This window comes from Stegodyphus dumicola, chromosome 6 (assembly GCF_044657685.1).
Source record: "Stegodyphus dumicola isolate Sdum_Otavi_A_Nest chromosome 6, ASM4465768v1".
Lineage (NCBI taxonomy): Eukaryota > Metazoa > Arthropoda > Arachnida > Araneae > Eresidae > Stegodyphus > Stegodyphus dumicola.
The window spans coordinates 133472842-133485911 of NC_140773.1; the positions used below are offsets into that span (position 1 = coordinate 133472842).

Genomic DNA, 13070 nt, shown 5'->3' on the forward strand with positions numbered 1-13070 from the left:
TTTATAAAATCGCAAGGAAGTAATTAAAAAGTATTTCAATAGTTGAAGAACGTAACCGTATAAGAACGTAACCGTAAATTCTAAAAATGCGTCAAAAATTTACAGTACTTGCGGAAATGTTAGCAAAAGTCTATTTTTTTTTTTTTTTTTTTTTTTTTTTTTTTTTTTTTTTACTGTTTAGAGATCACACTCTGTCTTATGCTAGTAATTTACATGCTAGTAATAATAGATAACAGTTGCTTCTCCTTATTTACGTGGATTTTTATTTTCTACTTAAATTTAGAGATGACTGCAATTATTACCTATATTTACTTGCAGTAAATTTACAGATAGGCTTCTCAAAAATATTAATCTTCCTAAATTATTTCATCTCCACTATACCGTATGTTCTAATGTTAAAATATTATATACACTTAAAACGTATTTCAGACTAAAAGATATACAGCAAATATGAATCTTCTAAGCTTAATGCTTATCTCTGTACAAAATGCTTTATACAATTTTATGATAATGTATACATAACATAGTTAACAGTCAGTTTTTAATAGGACATATCTGAACGTTTATGAATCTATTTCTAAATTGTTTTGCTTGTTTTTTATATGAGATTTATATTTATACACCTATCAGTTATTCATAACGTGTCTTATAATTTAAAATAAAATAATTCAATATTTAAAAGAAGAAACGTATGTACATCATAATTCAGGCAGAAAACCGGAAACATTTTAAAATAACATTTAGTGTTAAAAACAAAGATGTAGTTGAATTAAAAATTAATCTTTTTGAGTAATCATTAAAGCATGAGTAATCATTAACTACTAAAGCATAAACTGTCTCGGTAATTAAAATTTGCTCCTTATTTAAGCTTTCTTTAATTTTCCAACCACTGATTTAGTGGGATTATTTCATGCATTAATGAATATTTATGCTTTAATGATTGCTCAGGGTGTTATTCTTTGAAACAGCTATTGCTCGACTTTAAATATTGTTTAAGGTGTGTCAAAAAGAAGGAAAACATATTTTATTTATTTTCAAAATTTTCATATTTTGCAATGGCAAAACTTTTTCATACACATTATCCTATAGGGGAAAGATAAAATTATTTATTAAACGAAATGTTTTGTATGTGTAACTTCTTAGCAGGTGATATGTACCAATGAGTTACCTTTAATTCTGGGTGTTCATTCAATCTGTTGTTACCTCCAGTTCTATGTGTTCACTTAAATACGTACGTTAGAAGAAAAATGCAGTAGACCAATGCACATTTTTGCAGTAATTTTATTGCGAATGAGGTAATTTAAATTGAATTTTTACATAATAACAAGTTCAAATTATCTTATATAATAAATAAAATATAACTATCAGGTAAACTTGTCACAACGGCAAAAAACGAAATTATGCAAATTTCCAAGAAAAAAGGATTGAACAATCAATGGAAAAGGTTGAAACTTGACTTCGAATACTAAAAGCTAAACAGAAGTGCAATATTTTCTAGAACCTTTCTATTAGACGTATTAGTTTCAATTCCCTTTTTATTACATATTTATTATTTTGAAATGTGTGGAAAGTAGAATGAGTTGACTTTAGCAATGTACGATAGAATTGTAAATTTAAGAAACAATTGCTCTACTTATCGTGAAATAACAAAAATTTTAAGATTAAATTTATCAACTATCCCTTATGCGATGAGTAAATATAAATCAACTGGAAGTATCGAAGTAAAAAGAGGACAGGGCGACCGTAATTTCTACAGAAAAAAAAAAATCTTTTATTTGTAGTGTAGAAATATCTAATGACTTCGCATCTTACTTAGGTGTTTGTGTTACACCTCGAACAGTAAGAAATTTCTACATAAATCCAGATATAAAGCCAGGAGTGTATAAGAAAAACCGTATACCATATGAAAGTATGAAACTAATAAAGAAAAGGCTTCATTTTGTAGGCCCACCAGCGGCCGAGCGGTAAAGTCGTTGAACACTGGTAGTTCGGTCAGAGGTTCTTCCAATCCCGCGAACGGGCTGGCTGCATGGGCATTTTCGTGGTTTTCCCCATGTGTAACGTGTATACGAGCCAGTTTCCCTTAGAAAGTCCTCCACGAAGGCATCCCTCCCCTTAGGCAGATAGCCCTCGAGGCTTTGCCATAATCACACACACACACACACGCTTCATTTTGTAAAACAATATATAAATAAGCCTTTAAAATTTTGAAAAAATGACTATTTGCACTGTTTAAATTTTCCTTGTTTGGATCCGATGATAGCAAAATTGTTTGTAGAAAAAGTAAAATGGCTCTACATCTTAAAAACTGTAAAGCATGGTGTTGGGAGCGTTATGATAAAGGTAGTATGAGCTGGCATGAAACTGGTAATTTGACTAGAAATGAGAAAATTTTAAATGCGAGAATATACGATAATTTGATAATGCGAGATAATTATTTCAAAGCGTACCACAATTGGATATTAAAGAAGACTTTACCTCTCTTCGGGGTAAGCTCTGGTAACCATTGTTCCATGTAATATCGACAAGACAACAACAAAGAAGACTTTTGGATCCAACAAGACAATGACCCTAAACATAAAGCTAGGGGGTTACAAAAATATTATTCTTATGTAAACTTTCCCAAAGACTGAAAACTCCATCCCAATCACCTGATATCAATCAGATTAAGAATTTGTCGTACTTGTTTGGATCAAGAAGCTAAAAAATAATTTTTCAAATAAAAATTAATTCAAAAATATTCTTTTGAAAACATGGGAAAATATATCGTCAGATCTTACCAGAACGTTAGAGAAGACTACAGGGTGTTACAAACAATAGACATTTCCCCCCAAAATATAAAACTTTATTCTTAGTATTCGTTTCATTGAATTTCAAGTTAAAATTGTTCAATTCAAATACTTTTCCACTTGAATATTTGCATATCTTGACACTTGTATGTTTTGGGGGACAACAAACACTCTTTTTTATTTATAAGTGAACCAGTTATTATATAAGAATTTATTAATTAATTGACACCATTTGCAATAAAAATTATTGCATGAAATTGTATTGTTCAAATATTTTTTCCCACCATTGTATGTGTCGAAACTGTTTGCACCGTTACTCATTCTCGAAGAGCAACAGAAACGAAATACATTGCTGTCACAGATCACTACCAAAGCATTTGTAATGAATTAACTAAGAGCACCTATTTGAAGGATCAGCATTAACCAGTAGTCGAGCGGCTAGAGCCATAGAACATTGAAGACAGTGGGGGGATTACAAAATGATTAAGTATCAGGAGTGTGGGTATAACACAAAATTCATCGCCAGAATCTGGCGGTGAAACACAGGCACGTTGAGGTAAGAAAATTGAACGTAACTGAATATGAAAACATAATCTTTCTGCATTCGCTATTAGCGGAGCGGATGCGCACCGCACTTGTATGTTTTAGAAAATAAATATTTTTTTTTTCTAACAAAAGTGCTTAACAATGAATTTAACGAAAAACACAATTATTATTTAGATAACTCTTTGACAAATAGGTGTTTTATTAAGCAGGAAAGTAAAATACCTGCATTGTGCAAAAATAAAGCAAATCTATTCAATTCAATCACAATGACTGTGAAAATTAAATTATCATACAAAACAGGCATATGGTCTTCTCTAAATTTGTGTTCCTTAAGAAATGAGAAAATAACTGAGATATATAACTGCTACACTCTCCAAACATCATAAAATAAAATTCCGTAATATTTTGAGATACACTTGTTTCCTATTTAAATTTAAATGTACAAAATATCTAAGATACACATCTAACAAAAACTACTATTACAACTGGTATATTTTGTTACTTAACAATCAAAATGAAGGATATCTTTCGTTAATATTAAGAAATATATAAAATTTTCCACTTGCCATACAGTCTAATGGTACCCTCTGTTTCTCCTAATGAATTCTTAGCAACACATGTATAGGATCCGAAGTCTTCCGGTTGCAGATTCCTGATGTACAGCTTTAGTTGCACCTTATACAACACTGTGGGTTGAACTTCAATTTTATACTTGATGTTCGTAAGAACCATAATTCCACCTTCTTTCATCCAGTACGTTACAGACCGGGGATGAGATTCTAGATTGCACTGTAGTAGGACGTCTGTTGTTACAGGTGCTCCAACCAATTGATTCGGTATCCATATCATCGGAGTGACTAGAAAAAAACGTACAAATAATTATTTCGTTGTAAAGCATCTATTTTATTTTTTAATAATAGGCCTTTCTTTAAAATGTGTTAGTTTATCTTGATTAGTTCAATTACAGGGTTACGCCTCATCTGTTTATGCTACTTAAGTCTTATAACCCTAACTGTTGCGAAGCGAGTTATCACTATGTCTGAGACAGAATAATAAAATCTTCAGAAGGTTATAAAAATAACCTTCTGATTTATACAGAAATTTGAGCATAAATACATGACTTTGTGCTAAAATAATCACAGCTTGAGGAAATTCAAATTAAAATAAGAGCAGTCAATAAATTTAGACACTGAACGGTAGTCTAAGGTTACAAAATTAAAATGCTAAGTTAGAAGTTGGCTCAATATTTTTCGGTGTGGTTAGATTTTAAATATCGGCGGCAAGACATGCCAAAGCAAAATAATTACAAGTGCTAGGGCTGGCAGGAATTAACCACGTCGCGCAAATGTCTAAAATACTGTGTCTATCAGATCGAAATATTTCAGCCTAACTACATACAGCTACTTCGCATTCTGGTGAAAAATGCAAAAAGGGAGAAGTCATACTAAAGGTCGCAATCATAATAAATGATTGATTAACATAAAATATTCTACGCATTCACTGAATCTTCACAATTTTAACTTTTCGCTAATTTTTAATGCCACCTGAAATTATATTCCTTAATTTTTAGCCCAAAGGGGCGTTAGCCGAGGAGGGCTGTTAGTCTCCAAACTGTATTTTGCTCACAACAAATGTCAGTTTCACTTTTCAAATTGTTGCTACCAAATATTATCGCTCTGTATTATATTTAAAGAAATTAAATAATAAAGAATCTCCATATATGCCTGTAGGTTTCCCGCACTATGAAAAGAAGGTACCTAGACCCATTGGAAGTTGGAATAAGGTAGTTCTCCATCCGGAAACATGGGTGCCTGGATCCCCGAATTTGGAATTTGTTTTATTGTCTACTTCATATTTTGTAGAATTTTAACGAATTTTTGATAAAATATTTCAAAGCAATGGCAACAATGTACGAAATAAAAAATTTTTAATTCCAGCGCGAAGACTGCCTATCGGAAATTCTAAAGATATGCAATTTTTAAACATTTTGCAATTTGTTGTTGAATCGAATTTTATGTAGCGTAAGCGACAAGAACGTGATATTTCATAAATAAAATAAACACACAATCTTTAATAATAAAAGAACAAAAGCGTTTTGTAAAGTCATCTTATGAAGAAAACTGAATATTGATATGATGAAGTAACAAAAGATTGAAAACAAAAAGAAAAATGTATGGCAACGCAAAATGCTGCATCGGGAATTCTAAATGTATACTGTTATGCTGCTTTTAAATTTCTGTAATTTTGCTTTAGAATTACATATGGCATAAGCGCAAAGCAAATTATGCTTAATAAAGCTAAAAATTCTAAAAAAGTTAGTAGGAGTGTAACAGCAGGCTGATAGACTGCGAGTTTAGCTGGAGTGTAAAAATACCTTAACAAAACTTTCGGTGACCCTTAAAAATCTGCAACCTTTCAGATTTCTTTTTATTCCACTTCCCTCTTTTTTTTTTTTTTTCTATTTATCATCAAATTTTTATTGTGTTCTTTATTAGTTCAAAGGGGCACTTTGCCTAAAATACTATTAATTTAATTTTCGCATTTTGCATTGAAAACTATAAGCGGTGAATCACTTTTCAAATTGTTCCCACCAAATACTAGATTCCTGTATTATATTAAATATATTAAGTAATGAAGAATCTGCTTGAATGTAGGTATATTTCTCTCATTGTGATAAAACAACGGTACATACAGCCATCAAAATTTGAATAACGTAATCTTTCATAGAATATGATCATCTGGAAGCTTTAATTTGAATTTGAAATTTGTTTTATTATCGATTTTATATTTTGTAACACTTCAACGAATTCTTGATTTAAAAAACTAAACGATTTCAAAGCGAGCAATGGCAATACTGTACAAAAAAACAATTATCTCCAGCGCTCGAGACTCTGTATCGGAAATTATAAAGATATACTCATTTTAAAGTCATTTTGCGATATTGTTGCTGTACGGAATTTTATGGTTTAATTACGTAGAACATGATATTTAATAAATAAAGGTAACACACAAAATGTTAAAAAACGCTCCTTTGGACGTTATTTAAAATCTGAAAAACTTTCAGATTTTTTAAATTAATTTTTTTATATTATATTGTTTATTATTAATTTTTTTTTCTAAAATCCCTTTAATATTATTATTCCGTCTTTTCCGAAATGTTATTTCGCACGTAGTGATTTTTAGATAATTATGTACTTCAGGTTGCGTCTCAAGTATTCATTGGAATACGAAAAGTAGAAGGGTAGGTTTACGTCGAGGATATACATTAATTATTCGAAAAATTTCCTCATTCGACTTAGAGAAAGAAATGTTTATGCATTTTGGACTGCTGACTAGACATTGTAAATTTGACACATTTGAAGTTCTATGGAAAAAAAAAAAAAAAAAAAAAAAAAAAAAGATTCTCCAATTTACTAAATACATCTGAAACCTACCCGTAAAAATCTGATAATTAAATGAATGATAAGCTGTTAAAATGATATTCCTTTCTATTTAAATGGCACTGCATCGAAGTCAGTGAGAAGAATGATTTAATTATTTTATGGAGAGATTTTTAATTATTTTTTCGCAAGAAATAAATTTATGCGTTTCGAAAACGAATGTTTGAAAGCGAAATGTTTAACTTATTCAAAATAAAGTTTTATATGACATTATAGGTAAAAGGTAGAGAGATTCTACTCTATACATATTTCTAAAGTAAAATATGATTTGTAAGGGAGAAACAATAAATAGCAACAGAATGTTGATGAAGGACTGCAAATGATATTTCTATTATCAGCACACAGAAAATAATTGCTTACTAACACTGCAGAGCCGTTAAGTTCATTACGTAGCAAGAAACTGGAAAATGTGCGATATCCTCGCCGGGATTCGAAATCATCACCTTCCATTCCGGAAGGGCTTCCAATTTCACAACGAGGTTATAGATTTGAACACGAAATGGACAAAGTCCAAACTCATTTGTGGCAATTCTTCAAGCAACGCCGCCGTAGTGGCGATTCTAGGACGTAATTTGGATATTTTGCTGTCGCGCTTCCCCCACAAAAAACTGCTTTACAGCAGCATCAGCCACATCCTCATGCAGCGACGCCAAACCAATCAATTGTAACAAAGAAGCGCCGATTAAAATCTCACCCTGATATCAGCAACCTAACAGCGGCCCACTTGCCAATAGAGAGTGGTCTCAAAATGGGCTCTATCGCCCCTCTGTGCGGGACTGGTTATTGCCTAGATGTGTTTAATGATCAAGATACGTGCCCTATGTTTATGATTATCCCCTACGCGTCATCCAAAATCAGCTACGTTCACAGGTATCCCCTTTCGGCAAAAATCGCTCTTAATATATCTAGTAGAGTAGACGAGGACCAATGATGATGCCACAGAACCAGTAGGGTCTAAAACAACTTGCAGCGCAAAATTATTACATATTTTGCGCAAGATGTATTAGAAAGCTACAACATTTTTAACTAGATTTTCTACCAACTTTACATTATGCAGTTTTAAATTACGCATTTTTTGCTAAATCGTGAAGTATTTTTACATAACTATATTAAAACTAAAAATGTCTCATTTAGATCAGATTCTGTATTTTGCAACGCTGATTAATCATTAATCATAAATTCAAATAATACTTTAATAATTGTTAATTTCAAAAATGCTTAAAAATAATTTTAGTCTATGGTTTTCAATATGGAATTTATGCCTACATTAAAATTTCTGCTGCGTAAATAAAAGAGGCATATCATGCAGTGGTGTAGCTAGGGTAGGGCAAGGAAGAATATTTATCCTCGGGCGCAGCATCCCCGGGGGTCCATACTGATGTTACGAAATTTTAGAATGAAATGTTTTCCATTCTTGGCACACAGAAAGGGACGCAAACTCGTCAGCGAATTGAAAACTCTGGTTACGGCTCTGATATTATGTGTCTCTTGTTACATCTCAGTATATGTACGTATTCCTAGATTGTTCAAAACTTCATTTTAAACTTGTTCCTTTAAGATATACATATATCTAAAAGACGCAATTTTTGCGTACAAATAATTTGTTATCTTTTAAGAAAGCTTCAATATTAAAATAAGCCGCCCAGACGGTATAGTAGTTAGGGGAGCCGACTGCGATACCATAGGGTCCGGGTTCGAATCCCTGAGAAGGCATAGTTGTAACTTTCCGTCCCTTCATAGAGGCAAAGGTGGCCCACCTATTAGGTGCCTGCTTAATAGAGTAATCACCACTTTTGGCCTTAGTAATGGACAAACCAAAATCGGCTGAAGGCCCGCCATTGGTAGAAAAAAAAAAAAAAAAAAAAAAAAAAAAAAAAAAATAAAATACCTATTATAAAAGAAGTAAGGAAACGTCAGAAATTTAATTTTGGAAATAATTGCTACTAATATGGACTTTTAATTAAAAATATGATGCTGGAGCTAAAGAAAAAAATCTCAGTAAAATGGGAATTTTGTTTAAAACATAAACGAACTGAATTCTTTTTTCGTTTATTTGGCACCTTAGGAGATACTTTTAAATTACAGAACTATTAAAGAAAAAAATGCAACGAATTCATCCATTAATTGGTGCGTGTCTTCATGGTATAAATTGAACCCCTTCTGGCTAATAATAATGGATGTACCGGATTTCGAATCCTGGCAACGGCACTGATGTGATTTTTCTTGCTTCTCGCTTCAAAAATCCTAATAAATTTTCCAAGTACTATTATTTATAGCGACGTTACGAGGCCTAGCGTATACACCCCGACACAGTTTTATGGGGGACGGTTATTCTGCTTTCTGTCTGTGCCATTTGAAACCAGGACACGTGATATCTCTTAGCCAATGACTCGATGAGTGTATTTACGACAGAAAATTATTTTATAGAGTCTCTTGATCATATATAACACAGTTGCCAGATTCTTAATCTCGATTTTTTCCCTCATAGCCTGCATTTAGATTTATTTTTAACAATTTAATTATTAAAACTATATTATTAATAATTATATTATTTATTATAAATTTATTTTTAACATTTAGACTTTCAAAATTCCTGTAGTTTGATATTATGTATTAAATGAGTACATGTTAAGAGATATATTATTGTATAAGAGTATAAAAATACTATATATAAATATAAACTGAAATTTTATAGAAACATTAGGTATTTTTTGGAAGCAGGCAAGATGAAAACTTAGCAACGCCTTCGTCGGGAATCGAACAGCGGACCTGTGGAATACCGGCCCAGCGTGCAGATCACTACACCACGAAGGCACGCTAGGAAGGCGGGAGAAATACCTTATAATCTTATGCAGTATTTTGCAAAATGATTTAGTAAAGAAGAGAAATTATTATTTGCATATTCGCTTTGAATATCCTTAGAGACTTTACAATTACTTACGGACAGTGTTATGCTTTTCGAAGAGTGAAACATGAAAAATTAACTTTGGTGCGGTCGCTGGCACCTTACTAGCCAGACGTGCTGCCAGCGGTGCAACGAAGGCTCGCAATAAGACAGGATAATTCCTTGCATTATTCCAGCCAGGCTAATAATAATGTTTTAATGCAAGATTTAAAATTTTTAAAAGATTGATAATATTATACGATCTCAAGATAATAACACTTCTCAAGAAAAGAAAAACCAAGGTAAAAGAAATATTATAGAACTCCTAGATGTTTGAAAATATGAAAGTGTAATGAGAAATAAGTAATTTACAAAACGGAAATATAACAGCTAAAGATCAGAAAAGGAAATGAAAATGGAAAATACGGGATGTAATTTTATATAGCAATCATATAAGGCAATTTAAATAACATTAAATATTTTACAAAACTTAAAAATCGTTAAAAATATACAGAGAAAGGATTGAATATTTCATGCTTTTTTCCCACTAAAAGCTTTATGAATTCTTTCATCCATAACCAGTAATTAACATTCTGCAAATTTGCGGTAGTGTTATAAGAATAAATATAAGTTTCTTTTAAACAAACAGCCAATATAAAATACTTTCTTTTCAAAGTAGACATTTAAATAAATTTCATCTGTACCTATACAGTGAAAAGAAACTCAAATACTGATAAGCACTAAATTTAATTAAATTCTGTTAAACTTTATTATCTTTAGTTAATCAAAGAAACACATAATAGGAAATACTTAAAAATTTCTTGAAATACCTAAACATTTAGATGAATTTAAATGTTAAATGATCACGAGACATATATGGAAAAATAATGAAATTGGCGATATGAGCTATAATATTTTAATATATCATTCAATGGCGTTTAAAAAAACTGACACTACTTTAAAAATTTTAAACTGATATTTTTAATTTACATTCTTGAATTAATTATGCATTCTTTTGCCACAAAGCTCTTGATCAGAATTAGCAGAAACTATTATATTATTCAAAACTTAAAATTAGGATATTGATATGAGAAGCAAAGGTGTTTCTTTTTCGCGTATTCTCAGACCAGTAAGCAGACACAATTGTCTGAAATCCAGACGTACAAAACTAGTCTAGACATTCTGCTAAATGACATTCCTAAGTTCTTCACGATAAAATAAAATTGCAGAATAAATAAGAAAATTTCAAAATTTGAGTTATGAATTTTCTAAAGTAATGAACAGCACTGCGTCAAAAGCACTGATATTATTGCGAGATATTTTCCGCTTGATCCAAACTATGTTTCTTGTCTCGTAAAGTCGCCCTTTTTCAAAATTAAATGTGAAAAATTTTAATTTTTTTAAATGTTAGAAAATATTCCTCGAACAAAATTTAATTGAAATCCTACATTTACTGCACTTTATACGAGACTACTGTAGCTGAGATCATCGCAGCAAATCAGTACTAATACAAGACAATTATGCATCTTATATTTTGGCTATCAACTACAATCAGATCGATAATCCTAAAAGTGAAAGGACTGAACATTGATTACCATTGACCAATCTATTTTAGGATTACAGATACGGCAGTACTTACATATTATTGCCGTTACCTTAGCAAAAATCGCCAAAGTTTCCGAACACGCCAAACTCCGGTAAACACGCGCATAACAATTACTCAGACAAATATGCGCAAAATGACAAGTATTTATTTTCAACCTCGCCGTTTTGGTAAGCATTATGTTTGCTGTATTCCAAGCTCCAATTGCTTTTCTAGAAAACATGCGATTATTTTTTGTCTTTAACTTGGTTTTAAAAATTTGTCGTTGTGGGATTTTTCTATGATATGAAATGACAAAGGTGAAATGTTTGCAAGAACACAGCATCCCCCTCGCCCCAAACCGCTAAAGGAACAATGCTTCAAATCTTTTCTTAAAGCGACAGCTACAAAATTTCCACCAAAAAAAAAGAAAAAAAAAATTGTTTGTTACTAGGTTTTACGGATTATTTTTTGAAACAAATATATAATTATAAAGTAAAATATGTATGTATGTATATAGATTTTTTTACAATAAAAGAAACTTTTCTTTTTCTTACGTAAATTCGCAAAACTGCGCCAAGTTGAGTGCGATAATGCGTAAGCATCATGGAGGTAGGAAAGGAAGGGGAGGCCAACCGGCACTAGAAGTGAAGCACTGCTTTGAAGCTTGGGTCACCAGATGGGGTGTTCTTTGTTTACATTCAGAAGCTCGCTTGACACGGTTCTGATAGTATTTCGACACACGACTGTTCCATACAAATCGAAAAAAGGACACTTTCCCATGAAAGAAACATTCATAGTGTGATGGATAATAGCAATTTGTATAGTTTACTGACATTTACGCAAAAATCGGTTGTAGAAAAAAATGTCACCCGGAAAAAAGGGAAACGGAAAGAATGCCCCCGGAAAATAAGGAACGGAAAAAATGTCCCCCTTCGTTTGCAATGGGAAATATAAGGCATGTTTAGAAAGATCGCCAAGCTGGGTGATAAAAGTTTTATCTCAACAACCGTAACTACGGATGACCGGAAACATGGGCGAGTAGAAGCAAGAAGATGTGTTGGCTGCTTGTTTCTTCCATGGAGCCTACCTCCATGGTTTCTTCGTTAAGGTTAAAAATAGAGGGTTGTTTAAGAGCGGAAAGCTTTCGCGATGGAAGCCAGGGGGGAAGGCGGGTTGTCCAGCGTCGGTCATTGTCAGGTCTTTAGTAATTACTCTCCTGGCACTGCATGTAGTTATAGCCTTAAGCTGCGGTTTAGTGAAACATTTATTGACGCACAACAGAAAACGAATTCATCCTGAGCTCTGGTATAAGAAACAGTTGTAGATGCAATTTCAAGTTACGGTTTGCGATAAGAATAGTACTAAATTTTTTAGCTAATTAATTTTCGCATAATTTTTTTTCTCATTTGATTTTAATTAAAAGTAACGTATCTGCACAGGAAACAATTGTTTAATTTTGCACTTAAGTTTGAAAACAAGAATACCACAGTTATTAAAATTAAGAGGTTTATTTCAAAATTATTAGTCCCTGAGGGACTATTGTTTTCATTTTTCGATTTTGCGTCGAATCACTCTGAATGTCCGTTTCACTTTTCAAACTGTTGCCACCAAATATTGTGATAAAACAACGGTACCTAGATCCATCGAGTTTCGAATGACGTAATCCTCCTGCGAATATGGGCAACAGGAAGCCTAAATTTGGAATTTGTTTTATTATCGATTTTATATTTTGTAACGAATTTTTGATTAACAAACTCAGAAATTTCAAAGCGAGCCATGGCAACGTTGTACAGAAAAAACATTTTTATCTCCTGCGCATGAGGCTG

At 32.0% G+C, this 13070-nt stretch overlaps 1 protein-coding gene across 1 annotated transcript in view; it reads right to left on the reverse strand.

Moving 5' to 3' along the window:
- Positions 1-13070, reverse strand: part of LOC118187358 (neurotrimin-like) — a 554812-nt gene that overhangs the window by 63655 nt on the left and 478087 nt on the right. The window contains exon 6 of the mRNA XM_085818899.1: positions 3902-4192. Within this exon, the coding sequence (XP_085675025.1) occupies positions 3902-4192 (291 nt within the window). The remainder of the gene's footprint in view (positions 1-3901; positions 4193-13070) is intronic.